At 40.0% G+C, this 25,288-nt stretch overlaps 1 protein-coding gene across 3 annotated transcripts in view; it reads left to right on the top strand.

Moving 5' to 3' along the window:
• Positions 1-25,288, top strand: part of LOC122813597 (zinc-binding protein A33-like) — a 104,733-nt gene that overhangs the window by 35,381 nt on the left and 44,064 nt on the right. For 2 of the 3 annotated variants that reach the window (XM_044086007.1, XM_044086008.1), the window contains exon 4: positions 12,711-12,950. The exons of the other annotated variant lie outside the window; for it this stretch is intronic. In XM_044086007.1, coding sequence (XP_043941942.1) covers positions 12,711-12,950 — 240 coding nt within the window. The remainder of the gene's footprint in view (positions 1-12,710; positions 12,951-25,288) is intronic. 3 annotated transcript variants of the gene reach the window in all.

Raw genomic sequence — 25,288 nt, forward strand, 5'->3', positions numbered from 1 at the left:
GTTTGCTTTGCCTCTTTGATGTATTTTTCCTAGACTCTTGTACTGATAGTCATTGGAGTTATTAGGCAAAACTTACTCCCACCCTACAACTTGTAAATAATTCCTTTACATCTTACTCTTATTAATTTACGTGTCTTTTAAACCACCTTTTCTATTCCAAACCGAACCAAGACACTATCCTCCAAAAAAAGGAAGCCAATCTGGTGGTCCTCTGCCATAAACAAACTCTACAACAGAAGGAAGAAACTGTTGCAAAAGAGTAAAATCCCATGAGTGGAGGAGCTGCCTGGTCAGCCTCAGTAAGAAGCTGAGATCCCTTGTAAGATCCTCCAAAGCTAGCTACGAAAACAAAATCACCACTGATTCTAAGGGCAACCACAAAGCATTCTATAGCTATGTCAAGAATCTCAATGGCAACACCCAGATCTGCTCTGAGTTACAGCACAATGGCACGAAAATTACCAAACCAACTGATATTGCCAACATCCTGGCAGATAGGTTCAGTGCTAACTTTACCCCCCTCTCACCCCCTAAAGGGCCCATATCTGTACAGGAAGAATGCAGAGTCCCTGTAATCACATCTATGTAGGTAAAAGCTGCACTCTCTAAAACCAAAAATACAGCACCATGGGAAATACAGCACCATGGGAACGGACAACATCCCAGGCTGTGTTTTACATGAACTTCAGAACGAACTGGCTCTCCACCTATGCACCATGTTCAATCAGTCTCATGTCAGGCTTTGTACCCACTGAATGGCGCACAGCAACAGTTGTACCACTCAGGGGGACCACCACTGATCCTAAGAACTATTGCCCTATTAGCCAGACTCCCTAATCTGCAAGGCCATGGCAGGTATCATCATGGAACTCCTAAACAAAGACATCGATAGCCTCCAAACTCTGGACCCCTCCCAGTTCAGGTTTGTGAAAGGCAGATCTTGCCTTCTGAACTTGATCGACTTCTTTGAGGGTAAGATGGTTCACACAGCCTATCTTGACCTCGCTAAGGCTTTCGACACCATCCCCCATTCTGGAATTATAGCTAAACTCCCTAAACTAGGTATAAATCCCAAAGTCATAAGATGGGTTGCCAACTGGCTCACTGACAGAACCCACACTGTAAAAGTTGTAGACTCCAAATCTGACTTCAAACCAGTGACAAGTGGAGTGCCACAGGGTTCAGTCCTGGGACCTCTCCTGTTTGGTATCTACTTCTCTGAAGTACAGGCTAACACAGAAGGCCTCTGGCTAATGAAGTTCACAGATGACTGCAAACTAGGAGCCATAGCGGAGTCCCTAAATAATGTGGACATCCTACAAAAGGGCCTCACTGAGACAGATGCCTGGTGTCAGAGGCATGGCCTCAAGCTCAATGCCAAAAACTGCTTTATCAACCCCTTTGGTTAAAACTCTGTACCCATGAACTACCACATAAACGGCAGTCTACTCAACGCTGAATGTGTGATAAGAGACCTTGGGACCCAGGTGGACAGTAGTTTCTCCTTTGATAATCACATCGCCACAGTAGTCAGGAAATCCTTCTATGTGGCACACCTCATCACAAAAGTGTTCTCATTCAGGAAAAAAGAGGTCATAGTTCCCCTCTACACGGCACTCATTAGACCCATTTTAGAGTGCAACGCTCCTTTTGGAATGTACCTCAAGACATCTGCAGCAGGTGGAAAGGCCACAGAAGTACCTCGCAAAGATGGACTACTGGCTTCAAAGAGATGCCCTACCCTGACAGTCTCAAAAAACTGCAACTTTACTCTGTAGTATATTGCCTACTCTGAGGAGATCTCTGCCTAACATATAAAGCTATGTTAAACCCAGAGCTGTTGGACATGCTACACCTAAACGAATCCTAATCCCATGCGGCTACACGCTCTAGGGACCTAAATCTTGTCATCACAATAAACAGGACATGCTGGAGGGATAGATACCTGTCCAAGACACTTCCTATACTCTGGAACAAGCTACCCATCTATGTCAAGCAAAGTTCCTCATTAGCACTCAAGAAATATCTTGAGTGGATGGGAAATAGGAAATGCACCTCAGGGATCACTTCTGTGGCTCTTTTCAGCAGGGACACGGGGAAATTAACTTTCTTGGGTGGCGTAAGCCAGGGAACCTTGTTGGCCTTGGGCTGATAGCCCAGTACCTACCTATGAGCCTATAATATATTGCATTATCACCATGTTAATTTTACAGTAAATTTAATGACTGCATTTTCAGTATGTCCACTAACTCATGACCTTAATTTATCACTTATTCTGAAAGCCATCTGTTTTCCCAGACCACCTACCCACCTGTACAACTTTCTTGACTACCTTGCTACCTATCTACTCACATTCTGTACCTTTACCCACATGGTGACATAATATTTTTTATCGACTCCCCAATGGAAATTCCCATCAGTGAAGTTCTCCTGTCATCTTCTGTTTGCAGCCTGCATTTTTTAGACCTGTATTGTCTATCTAGAGTTGTGGGAAACAGTTTTAAAGTTTAGACCTATGTAACTGTGGGAGGAGGTGACCAAAGATGTCATCAAGGGGGGTGGGATGGATGCAGTTGTGTATGAAGGCACTAATGAATGAGACAGCTGAGATGTCTGCAGACAAGGCCAGGGAAGTGACAAAGCAATGCCAGGATGGGGATTTGAAGGTAGAAATCTGGGAAGTGTTACCTGTACCAGCAGGTGCAATTAGCACACTGAGGAAGATGAGGAATAGGGAGTATAATGACTGACTGTATCAGTGGATATGGGAGAAAAATTAGGAATTGGTAGGAGGATGGGAAGGTGGAGACACCTGGCAGCAGGCTGACTCAGATGGGAAGGGGGAGACACCTGGCAGGCAAGCTGACTCACTGTAAGGAACTCATCTTAGCCCCGAAGGGACAGCAGTACTTGGTGCTGGAATGGAATGGTGCAACTTACTGCTTGTAGATTAATCCAAAATGGAAGTTGGGGCTGGTAGGGTGGTAGTTACAGAAGAAGGGTATGTGTCGACAGAAGGAAAATGCAATGCAGAAAGTAACAGAACAAACAAGGATGATTCAGAGTGTGTCTGGGTGGTCCTACTCCTAAACATTAACTCTGGGTAGGAAGATGGCGAGATGGAAATAGTGAAGCAGTAGGGGGCGGCGAACATTACTGGTCACAAAAACATCACAGAAATTAATCGGTGACTAGAGAAGTGGAACATGGAGGAAAGAGCCTGATCATAAATTCTTCAAAAATGAAAGAGAAAGGAGAGATAGAATGGAGTAGCAATTCAAATAAATATCGGTCTGCATAAAAGAAGGAATATATTTTGGTGAGAGAGGAGGCAGAACACCCAAGCAGGAATGGTGCAAGGATGTGCCCAAGGTCAAAAGCTATTTTAAGTGCCTAAACAATACATAAAATTAAAAGGGGGAGAGCAACTTGTTGCATTGTCCTCCCCCTGGACGCAACAAGTAAGGAGGATGAGAGGATGGAGGAGAGAACAAAGCGGTGGAGTAGGAGGAAGAGGGTAATACTTATGGAGTAAGAAGTAATTGAGGTCTTAGACCAACCATTACCTTTAAATCAGGTGGTATTTACTGTTTACTGTGTCGCATACATTTTTCATGAATGGTGAAAAGAGATCAGCGAATACCCAATAATTAATGGCTGGTGTTTCATAGTACTTCTCTGATATCTGTAGAGTTTTTGGCTAGGTTTTGGAAAGCTGCATTAAAGAGAAAACATGAGGAATTAGATTTTGTCTCACTCTATGCCTTGCATTCCACTATATTAAAGATCTCAACACCCTTGACCTTCTGTCTCTGACAGAACAAGTCTCAGTCTATTGGTTAAAGTGTCATAGTGTTATACAAGGAATATGCCCCCATACCAAACCCACCTTCATACCAATGGCTACTATAGAAGTTAACTTCCATTTGCCTGTAACCTATGCAAGTTTCACCATTCAAGGGTATTTATAAGCCATGATATTAGTATAATCAGAGCTGCTTTTAGGCACTTGTTTCAAAGCTGTTTTTTTAAATTGAACTCTCATTGCGAAATGGATAACTTGCTGCTTTGCACTGTACTTTACAAAACTTGATCCCACTACTGTTAATAGTTGCCTTGCTAAATAGTTTGTGTGCCCTTTGTGAAACTAACTTATTCCCCTCCAGTTTTCATCTGTGATCCAGTGCTTGGTCCAGTGCTGCTGGCAGTGAAAACCCAGATTTTACACACCATCAGCTGCTACAGTGGGCACCCCAGAGCTCTGAGATACCACTTTTCCCTTTAGGAAATGCCTTTCATTGCTGGCCTCAGTGAGTGTGTACTACAACTTTTACATTTTGGCACTTAGTACCTTACATTTGTGAATTAATCAGCATTTGCACAACCTGTGCTCCTTGCATTTTGTTCCTGCACAGGTATGTGATTGTGATTCTATATGTCCTCATCCTAACTGATGTGGCAGCCTCTTACACAGATGTCAGATTTTGTTCAGCATCCAATCTTGTGTCCATGGTGTCAGTCTTTAGTATATCAAGATCCTCTGCCTTTCAAATTGTAGGTCCTGGTTGCCACCATCAGAAAAATGAATGAGGTAAACTTGCATGTACTGTTTTCTGTAACCCCTTCCCAAAGGCTTTCAACACTTTTTTGATGACAGTGGTGCTTTCTGAAGGGATTTTCTTCAAAGTGCCAATATTAGTCATAATGCTTTAATGCACTGGAAAAGGTTTTATCTGTGCAGAAAAATACAAATACATACAGCCTAAAATCTGCACAAAGCAGCTAACACACACACACACACACACACACACACACACACACACACACACACACAGAAAGCAGTCACAGCATGACTGAACACTGACAGAATCATAATCAGAGTTATCCAAATGGTGAAAACATACTGCAGGTTACCACAAATAGTCTGCTTATTGTGTACATGAGCATTTGGTTGGGGCTTTGAACTGTTGTATGTAAAGTGCTGCCACTCCGACATCACCTGTACTCAGTTAGGGGCAAGGGTGCCAAGTATGACAGGTGAGAGAGGATGGGTGCTAAGTACAGCAGGTAGGAGCATGGATGCTAAGTACGATAGGTGGGAAAGGATGGGTGCTAGGTATGACAGGTGGAAAAGGATGGGTGCTAGGTATGACAGGTGGGAAAGGATGGGTGCTAGGTATGACAGGTGGGAAAGGATGGGTGCTAAATATGATGTGGGAAAGGATGGGTGCCAAGTATGACAGGTGGGAAAGGATGGGTGCCAAGTATGACAGGTGGGAAAGGATGGGTGCTAAATATGATGTGGGAAAGGATGGGTGCTAGGTATGACAGGTGGGAAAGGATGGGTGCTAGGTATGACAGGTGGGAAAGGATGGGAGTGAGAAGAGGCTGATGCTGGCTTTCCCGTTTGTTAGGGGTAGGGATCAGGCTCACTGCTTAGCTGACACCAACAGGAGTATAAGATTATGGGCACAGCATTATGGATCATAGTGGCTCTGTGCAGCATTTTAATGCACCATATTGGTAGGGGGGCTGCATGCTTAGTTGTACCCATGCCCCCTTTATGAGCAGTAATTGTGGAAGTCAGAACCACTTACTGGAAGTTCTTCTACATGACTGGCAGAACAGCCTTCTCCTAAACACCTGACACTCGCCTCTCAAAGAAACGTATGGGCTGATCAGGAAATGATTAGAACACGGGGATCTCACTCTGAGAGCAAGTCCTGCAATGGAGGACAGCTGGGTCCATTGGTCCAAGAAGAATTCATTGGACAAATCATTTTGACAGTGAAAGGAGGGGACACAATCGTGTTTTGTAAATGGGCCACTGGGATTTCTGAGAACTCTGTATGTATATAACTGTAATGTAGCCATACTAAGTTTGGTAGATTGCCATACATCTGTAGAAATACATACCTCCATTGAGATATTAAGAACATATCCTGAAGAAAGGAGAATCACTACATACATGCTTAAAAGCAAAGTATTTCTGTTATTTTAATCTCAACCAAGTTGTGCTGTTACCTTGGACCCACTACAATACCTAACTTGTGCATCATGCCCATATTAATGTTCTGTAGCTAAATCTTTGAAATGTTTGTTATCCAGCTCCTTATCCTAATGTTGTTGCTATACCTCTGCTGGAGCTTTTCTCCCTGGGCCTCCTAAGAATGGCTTAAGAGCAGTATGTGTAGAAGTCAAAACAAGTTTTGTCTTTGTTGTCCTTTGTTTATCTAATTATTATGTAAGGGACACGCATATATTAGGGTCAATAGGCAGTAAATATGCATAAATGCCACTGTTTAAGAGAAAGCAAATCTGTGTCCTGGCTGCCTATTCTATAGCTACATTGTATGGGTCTTAGCATGCCTTGCTAAAGGGTACAGAAGTTTGGATGTTTTTCCAAAGACTCACATTGTATGCTTTGTTTTGTCACAACTACATTTTCTTTAAGTACCAGGATAAGTAAATAGATGTGTTATCCTCCTCTGAGCACCGTTTGCCATACAACTAAGTGATCACTAGTAAATTATTAGGAAATGTGGACATTTTATTTTGGAGGTTTAGTGAGTGGCAACCCATTTAGTATGCATGGCAGTGTGTACTATTTAAACTCTTACAATTTATTATGTATGATGTACTATCGCTGCTCTCGTAATGTATGGGAACAGCTGTTCAGTTGTTATACAGCGCCATGTGCTTGTTTCATTTACTAATACTGGACTGTTTCTCTTTGTTTATTGACTGATGCGATGGAGTAGACGGCCATCAGTACATTTGTGACAGTTGTAAAATGCATACAGCAGTACATGTTTACAACACAGTAGTGTTTCTGCATCAGTGGATCCTTGGTTATCTGGCTAGTATCAATAGATGATCTGAATAAAGATAATAAGAGGCATGGTAAGGCATTTAGAGAACTGACAGAGAAATGTTTTAAGTTAAAGAAGTTATTTGTAAGTAGTGCTAAGAAAACATGTTGTAGGGTCGCTGCATCTGTAAACATCTGTAGGGGTCCTAATTGTACCAAGACTGATAATGCTCTTGGAAGGTTACAAATTCACTGTGGGCAGTAATCCAAGACAGCAACAGACTTTTAGGATGGTATGACACTGTCAAAGCAGGACAATGTGAGAAAGCCATGATAGGGAAAGGGTTTTTGAAAGACACAGCAAAAAGTATTGTAAAGACATGTTTGTTGAATTTAACATGATAGTATTATATGGCGAGGAGGAAGTGTTACATAGCGTGGGTGCGGTGGAAGATCAGAGAATTTTTGAAAATTAATGAAAGGTGTAATTGTATCTGTATTGTATTGTATCTGTATTTGTTATTGTGCATATGTGGCCCATAAGAACTGAAGCATTAATTTGTTGGTAGATGCATATCTGTGTGTGTGTGTGTGTGTGTGTGTGTGTGTGTGTGTGTGTGTGTGTGTGTGTGTGTGTGTGTGTGTGTGACTGAAATGTTGAGCACAGCTTAAAGGTTTGCATCTGTTTGCTGGATGGTGTCTGTGCTTCGTGTTTGATGCTGCAGCTTATGATCTAACATTATCCCATCCGCATTAGGTATTCTTGCAGTATTTTTGTAGAGAGGTGCTCAGTACTCCATGGTAAACTGGTACTGCATGGGTATGTGTGGGTCACTGTATGTCTGTGTGTGCATGATATTTGGTAGGCTTAGAGTAGCATGATGGGTTACTTACAAGAAATAAATAAGTAACGAGTGCACAGCTCAGAGAGAGATACTGAACTCTGTGGAATAAGTGTAGCACCCACCCCAAACTGATAACAGAACTGATGTAGGTATTGTTAACTAAACTCAAACTGTGACTCAGTCACCTACAGATAGAATGATCAGGATACAACACATGCTGCCTGTGACAATTTATTTTCTTTCTCTTTGCAAGTAAGTTTGAGAAATGTGGCTTAAGTGGTTGCAGCAATGTACATTGCAAAGCACTACTACCAAGTAATGAATATACAAACAGGGATGATGGCAATTATCAATGCATTGTGCTTAGTTAAGGAGTGTAATAACTTGTATGATGTAAATGTTGAGGAATATGTGTAAAATAAAGCAATAGTAATTAGAGAGAGGAGAACATTGGAAGCTTTTGAGGCAGTCATTTTTAAGAAGATAAATCCAAAAATCGGAGTAGTTCAGGAATAAAACTGGTGTGCAAAACCAAATACAAGCACAAACAAAAGAACTGTTGAATACACCAGTAACACAGCCACCTCTTATAAAAACGTGTTGTTTAATAAAGCAATTCCACTACCTCTGTCTGTGTTCTAATATCCCCAGGTCTAGCGCTTGTATAAAGCTTATCAATAACTAAGAATCTAAACTCATGATCCATCCCCTCTTTCATCACATGTTTAGCAAGTGAGTTACACTTGTACTGAATATTGATGGAATAGATGTGCTCCCTCACCAGTTCCTTTAATCTCCTGTTGCTCTTCCCAACATAAAAACAGGAACATTTAGTACACCTAGCAAGGTACACAATGTCTTTTGTATTACAGTCTGCTTGTACTCTAAACTCGAACACCCTACCAGTATCAGGGTTAGTAAAACTATTACTAACATCAACAAATTGACAGTATCTACAACTCCTACATGGATTGGTACCAGAATAGTTGACTCAACAGGTGCTAGTCTTTACTGATCTGGATAACACAGCATCCTTTTCAGATTTAATTTATTCCTATATATAAATGTAGGACATAGCCCAACTACTACTTTGATTTTATCATCAGTGAAGCATCTTTTTCAGATTTAATTTATTCTTGTATATAAATGTAGGATGTAGCCCAACTACTTCTTTGATTTTATCATCAGTGAGCAAAATTGACAGTTTTTTTTCAATCAAATTCCTAACATGCCTGGTATCTGTGGTGTATTGAATAAAGCAGGCTAATGCCCTCTTTCTATCCCTAGCAGTATTATTCTGACCAGCTATTTCATCTTTCCTAGAGAAATAGGGTCTAGCCCGGCTCCCTCTTAGAGCTGCCCCTTTATTCAAACCAGTGGTCACCTCGCGCTCATCATAACCTCTATTCACAGATAGAAAGAGGGCATTAGCCTGCTCTATTCAATACACCACAGATACCAGGCGTGTTAGGAATGTGACTGAAAAAAGCTGGTCAGTCTTGCTCACTGATGATAAAATCAAAGATACTCTGGTTGAATGAGGAAGAGAGGTTACAGAAATAACTTGGCAAGGACTGGAAGTCCACAAAACTCCATTTGTTAAAAACACTGCCTGTAGTTTTTTGAAATTTATGGGAACAGAAAAAAATGTAAAACTCACTGCCAACTGTCTAATTGATGCTTTTACTGGACAACTGTCTAATTGATGCTTTTACTGGACAGTCTCAAACTTAGCAGCATTTCCACAATGTCCATTCCAAATTAATGAAACTGTGATCTGGTAGAAGAGATTTCTGTGAATTAACATCAACATCTGTACCTCGCTGTCCATTTTGGGAAATATTTTTCTTTCCAGGGAAACAAGGTCTCATTAAGACATTTACTTACATGAAGATCTCAGTATGTTCCCCCCCCCACGAGGACATTTGGGTTTTAAAAAAATAGTAATAACAAGTCTGCAGGCAGGTTTGGACTGACTTGAACTAACTTGGCTTACCAGTTTGCTTCGTATTCATTAATTTATCATGATTTTATAACCAGCATATTTATTATTTTATTGCTGCTTACTGGCCTGTTTGTTTTAAGTTTTTATCCATATAATTGCATGATGCATGGTGCTTGGTAACATTTGAAGAAATTAATGAAAAGATAAACAAATGTATGCTTTCTTCATTTTATTATCCTATACACCCCCCCCCCCATTGCACAAATCAATGCACATTTCATTTGCAACCTTCCAAAATGTGGTGGCCATCACTACACATAAGCGTTTTTCTAGTAGCAGAACCTTTTCTGTTTTGTGCTCTAAACTATGAAATGAGATGCTGGATAAATGTGAAATGCAATTCTTTAACAGGAATGCACTTCTGGGATGCACTTCTAGGAAACTGATGGACACTACATCCTCTGAGGAAAAAAAAAAAAAAAAACATTAAAAGCTTGGGATAATTAGAAAATGGGAGATGGGGGGGTAATAAAAGGGAGTAGACTTGTTTAACAGGTTTATGGCCAAACTAAGTCTATGAAGCATTTTTACCCTCAGGTCAATTAAATGAAATAATGTCAGATCACTTCCCAACCTTACATTTATCAATGAACTAACTACATTGCTAAAAAGCAGCCTCACTGTACTTATTTTCAAAAACTGGGCCAGCACATAAAACCTGATTTAACTGGTGTGCTTTGGTTGATGTTTTTGCCTTTTTGATTACAAGATTTGGTGTTTGTTGCTCTGTGTGAAATTTTCATGCTCTGCCTGCATTCTTGTACTTTTTTTTCCAGGTTTCTGGTTTGATTCTCCCTCCCTAAATCATGGCTGCTGAAGCTGTTTGTTTATAAATTACTTGTAGCCTTGTCCTTATGGCCCATATCTTGGCTGAAAGGTGTCTACCATGGCTTGGTTCACTTCGTGATTATAAAAGCTATTTGTATTGTCTGTATTCAGTTTATGTACAGAGCTAGGGGGACTTACTTTGTCCAGTAATACATTGGCTACGACTGTTGGATATATGCTGCAGGCGTCATGCTTCCTTGTTCTTTAATGTTCTGTCATTCCCTTGTATGTGCTATATGGCAGTTCCTAATATATTATGTAATGGTATGATTGCAGTAATTAGTGTTTATGCCTTTTTTCTGTAATTCTTGGTTTTCATGTTTCAGTTTCTAATTTAACTTGCTATAGCTGCAATTTTGTGTATTCAGTGTTTTCAGGGCAAACATCACTGCTTGTAGCTGTCATTGCCTTGTGGCTTGGGTCATCTTTTTGACAAGCTCATTAACTCAACTAAACTGAAATGAATAAATACATTATTATTTTTAATATGTATTTTATATTCTTTTTCTGATTCAAGGCTAGAAATGGGCTGCTTGGATTAGCCTTGTGAAAGAAACAAAATATTATCAGGAGTAGTAAAGTTACAGCTGGAACATGAATATGAATGAAGTAGATTTACATGCATTTGTAAAGAAAATTTGATTTTTCTTTGTAATTGTGAAATAGAGATAACACAGTCACTTAACAGATGGTATTACCTTGTAGCAGGTTATGTTGTCTGTTTGTTGAACAGGATGATCGGACTGGACCATACAAGACCCATTTTCAGCAGAGACTTGGGGAGCAGTGCTCCTTTTGCAGTTATGCAAACATTTTTTAAAGACTAATAGTTTTACAAATCAGTATTTTAATATTAATAGACATGGATATTATTATATACATTGTTACTATGTACAGGGTAATTCAGGAGGTCATACATTGAGTTATGCAGGTGCAATTTTCATAAGCGTACATTATGAGATATTCAGATACGATTTTCACAAAGCACAGTTGTAACAAACATTTTGTGGGACAATGAGAAGGCCACTTTCATGAGTATGAACAAATTCATGAAATGAAACCATGTGTCAGAGTGCAAGAGCTAAGATTAGAAGGATGAGAGGTAGCAAGGCTTAGACTGTGTGTTTCACTCAGGAGGTGAGGACAATTAAGTAGTCTGTCATGGAGGCAGTGAGTATGAAGGGCCTTGTGGAACTTTGGTTTGAATTCGATTAGTCATGGGTTTTACAGGTAAGCCGTCCCATACTGGTAATACTGCATGGTGGTACATGGACTTGCCTAGTGAGTTTTGTGTACAATAGAGGACTGTGCTTTTTCTTGTGATCACACATGTCCGTGGAATTTGTGCTGTTGCATTAATGTAATTATGGATGGACGTTTATTGTATTGGTATAGTAGAGTGTGAGCCACTTTTAATATAGAGTATTTGATGAAATTGGGAAGATTTAACCACTGTAGCTTTTATAAGGGTCCACAGTGGTGTTTTTTTTAAGGTAGAACAGTGGCAGATCTGGCTATTTTGTTATTATTAGTTGAGCTTGTTATGGGGGAGGCATATTTTAGGGTAGGTAAGAGATAAGCAGTGGTAGTCACTTTTATAGATGGAGTCTGTTAGAAAGCTTTTAAGCATATGTAAGTGACCAGATTTCTGATGAGTGTTTGTTTTTGATGGTTATGGTGGTCTGAAATATTGTGGACAACAGATTATTAAGAAATTGTAAACTGAAACATAAATTTAGCCTGACTCCATGAAACATTTTGTTCTGGGGTTCCTTCCTGTTTTTCAGCCATTAACATTTATTTCAGTTTGGCTTCTCACCTTTGCAGCTGTGCTTTAATTTTTGTATCCAGTATCCCACAGAGTTGGCATAATAAATCCACTCCCAATACTCTGAACAATAAAACTGTATCAGTATTGCCATATGCATATTTGGTGTCTAGCTTGGCATAAAACTGAAATAGATGTCTAGAAAACTGGATGTGCTTCAGTTTTAGCATTTTTAATTGCAGCATCTAAGTCAAAATGCTCAAAGTTCAAGAGGAGAGTCTCTACCTCGGACTGTGCTGTAATATTAACCAAACATGACAGTGGATGTGTTGGCATGTGTGGTAAGAACCCTTTGGAACAGTGATAAAAATAATGGTAAATTCATTATTTTGCTTTTTTGATTATTTTATTTGTCATTTAATCTCTTTTTAACATAGCAGCATTTATTTTCAGAATGACACCTGTGTTTTGGAGCAGCACATTTCCTCTGAGTTTGCCAAAATGTACCAGTTCCTCCATGAAAAGGAAGAAAGTCTGATCCAGCTTCTTAGGACTGAGGAGACACTGATCATTAAAGAGGTAGAGGATAGCCTGGAAAAACTGCAAAAGAAGATAGATGTCATCCAGAAGACATTTAATGATATCCAGTCGTTGCTATGTGATCAAGATCCGGACAACAATGCTCTACTTAAGGTTAGAAAGTGTAAAGAAAAATGTAACAGGTATCCCAGTTTAGGAAGGCTTGTATTCACTGAGGTCGTTGCAGTGCCTTACACATTACAGTAGGTATATTGCAATGTTCCTGGTAGACCTGTTTTCTAACGTTTATGCCTAAATGATGCAGTGAGCTCCTCTGCAATGCTTCTTACCTTCTCACGTCTCTCTGGCATCCCTGATCCCCTCTGTTTGTCACAGTCACAAAGTACAGGTAATCCGTGTGCTTCAGTCTCTCTCAACCCTCTGTGCAGAATATTTCCTGAACTCATTCTCGACTCGTTTCATTTTATGCTATTATTTTTTGGGGCTGTTTTGTCCTTTGTATGCTGACCATCAGCTCTCCCACTGGACCCCGCTACCTATAAATACCCTTACACCAAGCACTTTACATCCCATGTTACCTTTTGGGGGTATTTCTGGTCTTCAGATCAGATTAGCGTAGTCACACCTTATTCTTATAATTCCAGTTTCAGGTGAAGGCCATCCAGATGAGGGTCCATCATCCCTGCAGCCATAAAGGATGTTTCTCTCCTGGTCTATGTGCTGATCCTTGAGACAATTTGATATGCACAAACTTCCCACAATGCTAGACGCATAGTTTGTGCACCAGCTTTAATGAGGTTACTAGGGTATGCACAGTTGGTGAGCACTTTAATTTCAATCCAGCTGCTGTGTGCTGTGTGCTCAATCTCCTGTCACTGTTGGCAACTAGTCATACAAAGGATTTGTCTGTCTCTGTTCTCCCAGGATGAGTGAGCCAGCAGTTGCCTGTCATTTCTACTCTCTTCGTATCACGTCCTCCAGCATCCAGACCTCTAATTGAATCAAAGTACTTGACTCATCTTCAGAACTTTATTGTATCCAAAACATATCCCCTCCCCATGTTCCTTTTCAGTCTGTTACACCATGGTTTGCCTTCTTTCCATGCACTTCCTCCATTCCCTTTAGCATTTTGGTAACTCATCATTGCATGTTTTCTGCCAGCTTTGTTTTCCATGCTTTGCATAGCTAATAGAAGTAGGCATAGTATTTCAGACCTGGCCTTACCAATGGCCTGTACAATGGAAAGATGACTTCTACATCTCTGGAGGAGTTCATACCCTTAGCGATGTACCCCAGCATCATGTTGACTTTTTTATTGCTTTTCAGATTACATTGTATTACATGTCCAGCTTAGTGGTTAAAATGGATCCCAGACCCTTTTCATCTTCCTCTGTTTTCCATAGAGTCTCCTTTCATCACTCTTCATATTGGCCAGTTGTCTCATCTTCCATCTATTCCGTATTTTTTGGATATAGAATGTCCTTCCAATCATGCCACCTTCTTCAATACACTACATTAGCACTTCTAGTGTTCATAGATCCTACATTTAGTGTTTCTTGTTAGACTGAAGCTTACCCCTCCCAATACAGTCTGAGATACCTGTTCCTTTGCAAGTTTCCAACACATTATTTTTAAAGGGGACTGCATTGTGACATCATTAACATTATGGCTGGCTCTCATACACGTACCTCTACTATAGCTTCTGCACTGGTACATTCAGATTTCTATAGCTACATTACAATATGAAGTTCTTGATAGGTGTTTTAGAAGTGGCAGCGCTGATAATAACATGCAAATTTATGACATGCAGATAGATGTAACCAAGTAAATAAAGTCCTTTATTCTTCAACAGCATCAATGCTGTATCTGGTGGGGGAAACCTGCCACAAACTTCTTTTCTTGAGTTCATAAGTGTGTACTAGGCTAACGACCACAAGGGTCTTTTTAAGCCTAGCCATGTATCCCAAATCTTTGACAAGTTTTGATATCCTCGATAAGTGTAAGCATGGGCCTGGGAGAAGAACCTTTTACAGGTTACCTGTGTCCATTAGAGACATAGATGCCAAACCAGGGATGAATTTCTGGTTTCCCGTCCAATTGTCCAAGTTGCCCTTGAATTGGGTTAAGGAAGAACTCTGCTTCACATGGATGGGGGAGCCTGTTCCATAGTCATGGTAGTCTGTAGGATACATACCCATCTCTCTAGCAGGTCTAATTTATATCATAGGCAAGGTTTAAATCTTTAGAGCAGGTAATTCTGGTGCTGTTTGTTCTGTGGATATGCAGGAGGTCTGACAATGCTCTGTATGCCAGGCATAGATCTCTCCTCAAAAGCCTGTAGGAGACTGAATACAGGGATAGGGCCTTGAGGCAGTCTGCATAGGACATATTATTTATGCCCTGTATTCTTTTAGTGAGGAGCCTCTGTGGACATTCCAGTTGTTTGATATACCTGGTTAGGTACATACCATCGGAGGCATTGTACTCAATGATAGGTCCGATGAATGCCAAATAGAGTGAAACAATGACTTCCTTGGACCTAGATGCCATACCCCCGTTATACACTGCGCAACATAGAATTGACCTCCTCACCACTGTAGACATGTGATGACCAAAGGCTAGATTACTATCTGTGTGTGTCTCTAAGTCCCCGACAGCTGGGTCAACTCTAAGGGGTGTGTTGTCAATATGATAGTTGTGTCAGTGGGAGATTCAAGAACAGCTCCTAATTTGCAATCATCTGCAAATTTAGTCTGCCAGAGACCACTGGCATTGGCCTTCACTTCAGAGAAGTAAATCCCAAAAAGGAGCTGTCCAAGGATTGATCCCTGAAGGACTCAACCTGTGACCCCTGTGACCGGCCTCTTTGTAGCTATGGACTCCCCAGTTTTAACTTTCTGGGTCCTGTCTTGTGAGCCATTTGGCTGTCCGCTGGGTGACCTACAGATTTGTACCTAACCTCTTGAGTTTGACAACCATGCCCGAGTGGGGTATCGTGTCAAATGCCTTCAGTTATCACATCACTCTTGGGTGCAGGAGTCAGTACGAGTCCTACCTGTTATTTTGTGAATTTTGGAGAAGTAGTTACAGTATTCTGTACAAAGGCAAGATATGAAAACCCCATGGTGACTGAAATGGGTTTTTTTGTACAGCATCATTTTATGTAAAGACAAGTCTTTGTCTGCCATAAATGGGTATGCTGCTAATGAAGAACTTCTTTTTACATGTGTTTTAACACAATACTATACAAAACATTACTTTGTTACAAAACATTATTTCTTACATTGCAGTTTTCATTTTTTTGGTTTTTCATAGAGATTACAGAACTGTTCAGTTCTTAATAAGGACTAAAATGTTTAAATGAATAATGATGTGCTCAGTTCCACCAGAAGAAAAAAAAAACATTTTTGTTGAGTATAAGTGGAGAAATGTATGCTTAAGAAAGATTATCACTCTGATTTTCCCATTTTTTGCTTACTCTGATGGTATCAAATGCTGAAGAGGCAACTTTGGATTACAGACTGCATCCAGTAAAGATTTATTCCTGCCCACCACATCACAACTCTCTGTCCTGATTACATTCAACCTGATTACATTCAACCTAATTCTACCATTAAGTCTCTCCACACATCACCTTGCTAGTTCCTTTATATTTTAACTGTGGCAGTAGAACACAGGTGGTGAAGCATATGAACAGATAATAAACATGGCTTAATTATTTTATTTCCTAAACTCTAGTTGCTTTATATGCAGATTTTAGCAAATCAGTTAAGCATCCCAATGTTTCCTAGCCTTGTGCCCGATCGTTCTTGTATGCAGAACGCAGGGTTAAGACTGGGTCTCCAGTTATAACCCAGTTTTGATGTGTTTAAGGCATGTAAGTCAAAAAGTTCACCAGGAGAGCAGAGTGAAGCAAAACCCAAGATGTGAGTCTTGATATCTGTATAGGCTCAGGTTCATATGTCGGTACTAGACTATTGGCCTTAGGGTCTTTATAAGCCTAGCCAAAAAGGTACCCTGGCTTTTGCCACCCAAGAAAATTATTTTCCTGTGCCCCTGTTAAGCAGAGCCACAGAAGTGATCCCCGGGGTGAATTTCCCATTTCCCATTCAATCATCAAGATTTTTCTTGAGTGCTAATGAGGAGCTTTGTTTGACATAGGTAGGTTGTTCCAGAGTATGGGAAGTCTCTGGGGCAGGAATGTATCCCTCCAGCATGTTCTGTTTATTGTGGTGACAAGGTTTAGGTCCCTAGAGCGTGTACCTCGGAGGGATTGGGATTAAGTGGAGCATGTCCAACAGCTCTGGGTTTGACATAGCTTTTGTATGTTAGGCAGAGATCGCCTCTGAGTAGGCGATATGCGACGGAGTAAAGCTGGAGTTTTTTGAGACTGTCTGCGTAGGGCATCTGTTTGAGGCCGGTAATCCTCTTTGTGAAGTATTTCTGTGGCCTCTCCAGTTGTTGTAGATGTCTTGTGAGGTACATACCAAAAGGGGCGTTTTACTCTATAATGGGTCTAATGAGTGATGAGTAGAGGGGAACAATGACCTCTTTTTTTCCTGGATGAGAAACCTTTCATGGTGTGTGCCACGTAGAAGGATTTCCTGACTACTGTGGCAATGTGATTATCAAAGGAGAGACTACTGTCCACCTGTGTCCCAAGGTCTCTATCACACGTTCGGTGTTAAATAGACTATCGCCTATGTGGTAGTTCATGGGTACAGAGTTTTTACCAAAAGGGATGACCATGCACACACAACGCGTGAGTTATGAATGAAGACACCTGATCATAATCCTTTGTAGTACATGGAAATTTAACTCTGCAGTTTTACTACTATTTGCATGAAAAGTGTTGCAGCACAAAGTGTTTTACGCCTGTGTGAGCTGGAACACACTTAACGCTACCTTACAGGCAGTGGTCAGAAGCAAGGTGAATCTTATTTCTTAAATATGTACTACATTTTGTACTGTTGTCCCACAACAGTAAGAACAAAATGTGTGACGGTCTGAAGTGTTTTACAGCTTTTAAATCTGTTTGAGCCTCTCATTACTGTTTTGTGGTGACCATTGTTCATGCTGTAGCAGAAAAAGCAGAACTTAATAGCACTAAAAGATGCTTAAAAAGTTTTCTTATGTCACAAAATTATTCAACAAGGTTGGCCCTTTTCCTGAATTTGGAATATAATTGTGACACTCTTTGCACTACAAATAAATTCCGTCGTTTTCCTTGCTATGCTTTTTTATGCCTAAATACTATCTTTGTATGTGTGTGCGTGTGCACGTGTATCTTTCTGAATGTCTTTATACCTGTATCTATATATATTGAGTTCTATCTATTTATATATTCAAAGAAAAACTCCAGGTGACCACCACGACTATAAAATCTAATTTAATATAGACAGGGGCTTTCACGTAGTTAACCTATGCTTTCTCACGTCCTTAGTACAACAAAACAACTTTCACACTCATTTTTATATCTAAAATTCAACAATTAATCAATAAAAGTAATAAATTATACAATTAATCGAATTGAACAAAATTTAAACACTTAAAATCATTTAAAAGGGCGAGCATCAAACACCGTCTTTAATACATACATAATTGTTCAACCCCGGATATATATGTGCCTGTAGTCTTAAAATCCATTTTAAGTTCAGTACGTTCTACATAATTATTAATATTCCCTTCCCTCTTGTCTGGAAAAAATGTTTGTAGAACCTTAAAACTAAAACTATGCATGGGAAGTTCCATTGTGTGCCAAGCTAGGGCATTTAACTTATTTCTGTTTCTGACATCATACATATGCTGGTAAATCCTATCTCTCAGACGTTTTGGGGTTTTACACACATAAGAACATTATATTATATTTTATGTATTAGGAGTATATTACTCCTATTTCCCACTATCTAACCTGCTTGTCCTCTTTACTGAAAGATTCACATTTATTTGTTTATCTCTCCTTGTCAGTTACTACCTGATACTTGATCTCTCATGGCTTTCCACTGTTCACCTGTCTCTCTCACTCATGACTCCCTATTGTAATGGCAGTGCTTAAAATGCTAACATGCCAAAAAAGACAGAAAACCCAGGAAAAGAACGGATATCAAAGGTTGCTCTTCTCCTTTAAACTTGCCTTTTTGTTTGGGGACAAGGCCCCACACCCCTGACCTCCTATATAACAACTCAGAGATAGCCATCCCATGGAGAAAAGGGAATATTCTAGGAAATGACCATCTTGCACTTTGTATATGCAAGTCTTTTTCAGCCATTTAATCTGTAAGTTTTGGGGTTCGATCTAATGGGTCTTGACGTTTCAAATGTTTATCCTCACTCGTGCATACAACCGCTTCTCTCTTTTTGTATTTTTCTTTTATCTTGTTTGCCCCAAATCTCCCTTTCTGCTTCTGGCTAGTGTTGAGCCTCAATCCACTCTTTGTAGATGCTCCGTATCAAACTCTAGGATTATAAGTGCAGATCAGTTTTGTTAGGCCCCATGGATCCAAACATTTTTTTTCCATCTCCAAATAAATAAATCATTCTGTTCATCACTTCCTAAAGATCTTCTTTACCATACAAAACTGTGCCCCAACCAGTAGGTGAAAGATGAAAGTTTTCAGTATCAGTTGGTACATTATAAGCTTCTTCCACTAATACAAAAACATTAAAAAAACGAGGTCTACTCTAGAGCCACAGGCCTGTCACTAACATTCCACACTGTTAGTGGAACAGAAGCATTTGCAATCACCTTATTTCAAATAAATATTTGTACATTTTGTAAATCATATTGACTAATTTCCAGCAGAACTATCAAGACTTTTGGTCTTGTATCAGAACTGCCCTGGGGTCTAAGAATTTGTCAGTCACTCACCCAAGCATATGGTGAGAAAACAAGCATGTAAACATCCTCATAAAATTACCATTGGTTTTAGCAGTAATTGGCTTCTTTTTCCACTGCTTCATTATTCAGTGTTTTCCCTCCACTTACCTTCTTCTATATCATCATAGTAACTGATGTGTACCCCATGTTAGCTTAAGAAAATGATGACTCGTTAGTTGGCAGGATGGTATATTTCAGAACCATTAGCAGTCAGCTAATCTAACATTTTTTATTCTTCCTCACCAGCTGTTTTCTATAAGCTTGGAAGTCAACTTAGATCAGCTTTATTATTTCCTCCCCATTCATTTCAGTATTAATGTCTCAATGTTGTTAGTAGCTCAGGATCAAACTATGCATTTCTATAGAGTCTGGCTCCTTTAGTTTTATGTGATAAACATTATCACCATATAATCTGTGTTTAAGAATGTGGAGAATTCAGAGGAAGTTTTCAGGATCAGTAAAGAGATTGAAGAATATTAGCCACAAATATTGAAATGGAAGTGCTTAAGAGAGCAAGGCTCCAACTATATACAAAATAAGCACTTCGGAGAGCAAGGCTCCAAAATAAGCACAAGACAAGTGGGTAAAGTAAAAAAAACTTTTAATAATCACATAAATCCACACCACAAATGAAACACAAAATGCTAAACTGCTTCACCGCATTTTTCGTCCCCAGTGGAACTTCATCAGATGTAAAACAGTTATTAAAATCAATTAAATCTTTAAATACTCCTTTTAAAAAAAAACAATTAACCAATCCATTTAATTTTAGACAATTGTTAATAAATATTTATAAGGACATGCTGACAAAGTAATAAATATTCATAAGAAGTACACTCTCAAGAAAATTTAAATAAAAACGTCATTCTTTCCAGTACCATAAAATTCAAACAAAATATTGCCTAATCACTGTAAAATTTAAATAAATCACATCTATTAAAAAATAATTACCTAAAACAACACACAAAAATGCATCTAAAAATACACTGTCTTTCGGCTTTTCCCGGTTAGGGGTCGCCACAGCGGAGCTCTGGTCCGCTAATGATTGGCAGTAGATTTTTACGTGCTGGCTTGCCGGGCCTAACGCACAACCTTCAACGAAAGAACGCCCATTCACGCATGTCGCCCCACAGAAGACGCTCTAACTGAGAATCGAACGGACAACGTCTAACTGTGAGGCGACAACGCTACCACAGCACCACCACCGCAGATGCATCTAAAAATACACTAAAATAGTTAAATAGGAACAACTAGTTACATCCTACTAATGCATTTCACATAGCAGTGCTGCCATCTAGTGACTAAATGAATGATTTAGAACTGAAAATATTACCCTTCCTTTCAAAATATGAATAAAACAAATACATAAATATAAACCTTCATATTAAAAAACTTTCCTTATATCCATTATTATAAAAACAATAAATACATCAGACCATCAGTTGCATAATGCAGTGAAGTACATTAATGTAGACACATTGTTACATAAAAAAATAAGTTAAAACAATACCCAGGGCAAATCCTGTTTAAATTCAGCATATCCTTATGAATATTTATTAGCAATTGTCTAAAATTAAATGGATTGGTTAATTGTTATTTTTAAAAGGAGGCCTATAGTGCCTTTTTTAGGCAAGGTTCAAATGACAAATTCACCACCATAATGGGTACAAGCAAGCAAGATCTGAGGGTAATGTGACTCAATGCTAGAAGTCTAAACCTCAAAATGCACTCACTCGAGGCACTCCTTAAAATGGAGAACAGTGACATCTGTGCAGTGATTAGAGACCTGGTTCAAAGCTCCAGAAAGCACCCCTGCAATACCAGGCTATAATTCATGCCACATCTTTCAGCCACCTAACCCAGAACGAAGCACTAAAGGTGGAGGCGTGTCCATATTCATTAAGGATATCCACACCTCTAGGCAAGTTGCACAGCATAATGCATCCGAAATTATTCAAGTGCAACTAACTCTGGGCAAGACCGCAATCCAAATTGTAGCTTGCTACAGACCCCCACCATGCCACAGGATTCCCACTCCTCATTTCTTGATACACTGGAAAGGATTAGGGCACAAACCAACACCCTAATAATGGGCAATTTCAATTACCCCACCATTAACTGGGAAAACTACTCATGTACCAACTTGTTTGCTCAACGTTTTCTGGAATTCATAAATTCCAACGCCTTGGATTAACTTATTCACACCCCCACCAAGGACAGCAATATTCTAGACCTGGTCATTACCAACATGGGCAACCGGTGTTCCATACCAGAGGTCAATTCCTCGTTGGTCAGATCCGACCACAAGCTAATCACCCTAGACATCCACATCCCGTCCCCCACCCCCAATCAGGGAAACCACAGTGTAAAAACTTCTCCAAAGCCATCTTTACACTTCTTAAGACAGAGGTGGCAAACATCATGACTCCCATGCAAACGGACGATAGTTGTACAACTGCTGAATTCTACACAAATGCACTTTATAAGCACTGACACGAGTGCATGGATCATGCTATCCCTAATAGAACCAAGATGCTATCCTCCAAAAAAAGGAAGCCAATCTGGTGGTCCTCTGCCATAAACAAACTCTACAAGAAAGAAACTGTTGCAAAAAAGAGTAAAATCCCATGACTGGAGGAACTCCCTGGTCAACCTCAGTAAGAAGCTGAGATCCCTCATAAAATCCTCCAGAGCTAGTTATGAAAACAAAATTGCCACTGACTCTAAAAGACAACCACAAAGCATTCTATAGCTATGTCAAGAATCCCAATGGCAACACTCAGATCTGCTCTGAGTTCCAGCACAATGGCACTAAATATACAGAACCAACTGATATTGCCAACATCCTGGCAGATAGGTTCAGTGCTAACTTTATCCCCCTCTCACCCTCTAGAGGGCCCATCTCACCCCCTAGAGGGCCCATCTCTATACCGGAAGAATGCAAAGTTTCTGTAATCACGGCTGCACAGGTAAAACACTCTCCAAAGCCAAGAACACAGCATCCATAGGACCTGACAATATCCCAGGCTGTGTTCTGCATGAACTACAGAATGAACTGGCACCCTACCCAAGTACCATGTTCAAGTCATAGCCTCACCTCAGGCTTTGTGCCCACTGAATGGTGCACCGCGATGGTTATCCCACTCCACAAAAGGGGAGCCATGACGGACCCCGGGAACTACCACCCCATTAGCCTGATGAGCCTGGTCTGCAAGGCCATGGAACATGTCCTCATGGAACTCATAAACAAAGACATTGGTAATCTCTGAACTCTGGACCCTACCCAATTCAGATTTCTAAAAGGCAGATCACGTCTCTTAAACCTGATTGACTTCTTTGAAGCAGTCACCAAAGCCATAGATGAGGGTAAGGTGGTTCACACAGCTTATCTAGATCTCAACAAGGCTTTCGACACCATCCCACACTCTGGAATTATAGATAAGCTCACTAAACTAGGTATAAATCCCAATGTCACAAGATGGGTTGCCAACTGGCTCATGGACAGAACCCACATTGTGAAAGTAGCAGACTCCAAATCTGACTCCAAATCCGACTTCAGGCCAGTGACAAGTGGAGTACCACAGGGTTCAGTCCTGGGTCCTCTCCTGTTTGGTTTCTACTTCTCTGAAGTACAGGCTAACACAGAAGGTCTTTGGCTAACAAAGTTTGCAAATGACTGCAAACTAGGAGCCATAATTGAAACTCCTAACGATGTGGACATACTACAAAAGGGCCTCACTGAGACAGATGCCTGGTGTCAGAGCCATGGCCTGAAGCTCAATGCCAAAAAGTGTATCGTCATCCCCTTTGGTAAAAGCTCTGTACTCATGAACTACCACATAGCTGGTAGTCTACTTAATGCCGTAAATGTGATGAGACATTGGGACACAGGTGGACAGTAGTCCCTCCTATGATAATCACATCGCCACAGTGGTCAGGAAATCCTTCTACATGACTCGCCTTGTCACAAAAGGTTTCTCATCCAGAAAAAAAGGTCATTGTTCCCCTCTACTCATCACTCATTAGACCCATTATAGAGTACAACGCCCCTTTTGGTATGTACCTCACAAGACCTCTACAACAACTGGAAAGGCCACAGAAATACCTCGCAAAGAGAATTACTGGCCACAAACAGATGCCCTATGCAGACCATCTCAAAAAACTCCAGCTTTACTCTGTCGCATATCGCCTACTCAGAGGCGATCTCTGCCTAGCATACAAAGCTATGTCAAACCCAGAGCTGTTGGACATGCTCCACTTAAAGAAATCCCAATCCTTCCAAGCTACACAGTCTAGGTACCTAAACCTTGTCACCACAATAAACAGAAGGGATAGGTTCCTGTCCCAGAGACTTCACAATAAACAGAAGGGATAGGTTCCTGTCCCAGAGACTTCCCATACTCTGGAACAGACTACCTATCTGTGTCAGACAGAGCTCCTCATTAGCACTCTTCAAGAAAAATCTTGATGATTGGATGGGAAATAGGAAATTCACCCCGGGGATCACTTCTGTGGCTCTGCTTGACATGGGCACAGGAAAATAATTTTCTTGGGTGGCGAAAGCCAGGGTACATTTTTGGCCAGGCGTATATAGGTCCTAGGGCCAATAGCCTAGTACCTACCTATGAGTATTTAAAGATTTAATTGATTTTAATAACTGTTTTACATCTGATGAAGTTCCATTGGGGACAAAAAACGTGGTGAAGCAGTTTAGCGTTGTGTGTTTTCACTTGTGGTGTGGATTTACGGGATTATTTTTTTTCGCTTTACCCACTTGTCTTGAGCTCTAAAGTGCTTATTTTGTGCTAGATTGAATAATATTAGTTGCAGCAAAATTGAAAAGAAAGATTTATTCTGCTTAAAGTGTTTTGCTACACTTTGCATAGCAAATGCAGATAAATTCTTAGAGACTGGTACAACTTCCTTACAATTTGCAATATTAAATTATGCCATTTTGACAGAAAACATGTTCTGTCTTTGCATTTAATTTTGTTGATAAACACCACACCTTGAACATTTTCTGGAACTGAAAACTCTTGCCACAATATCTTTAAATACTGAACCCATCATATGTTCGTACCTAAATTATTGTATAGACTACTATATTTCCATGTTAATTACAGCAGCAAGAGAGATTTATATCTTAGTACAAGTTGTCAGCTATATTTCATATGTGAAACACCTCATATTGAAAAGTAACATGATAATTTGTTAGTGAAACTAATGTAAGTAGCTGTTCTAATGTATTATGCTGTTTTAGATTGCTCACAATACTTTGCTATTCTGTGTAACTCACTTGCCATTACTTACACTGACGTCATTTTGTGGATGTGTTTATAAAAAAAGCTCAGTAGACTGCAAAACTAAAATCAAACCTTCCGTAATCATAATTTCTTTTTTATCCATCTGCTTGCAGCTTTAACATTGAGTATAATCAGAAAGGAAAAGGATGCATGACAAATTTATCCAAGAGTTTGTGTGACTTTATTCTAATTTAAAGTGCATTAACAGATTTGTGCATGTTTACATGCTTAGGGTTATGTAACAGCCAGGCACACACACACACACACACACACACACACACACACACACACACACACACACACACACACAC

The sequence above is a fragment of the Protopterus annectens genome, chromosome 10.part0, assembly GCF_019279795.1.
Source record: "Protopterus annectens isolate FY-2018-M chromosome 10.part0, PAN1.0, whole genome shotgun sequence".
NCBI lineage: Eukaryota > Metazoa > Chordata > Ceratodontiformes > Protopteridae > Protopterus > Protopterus annectens.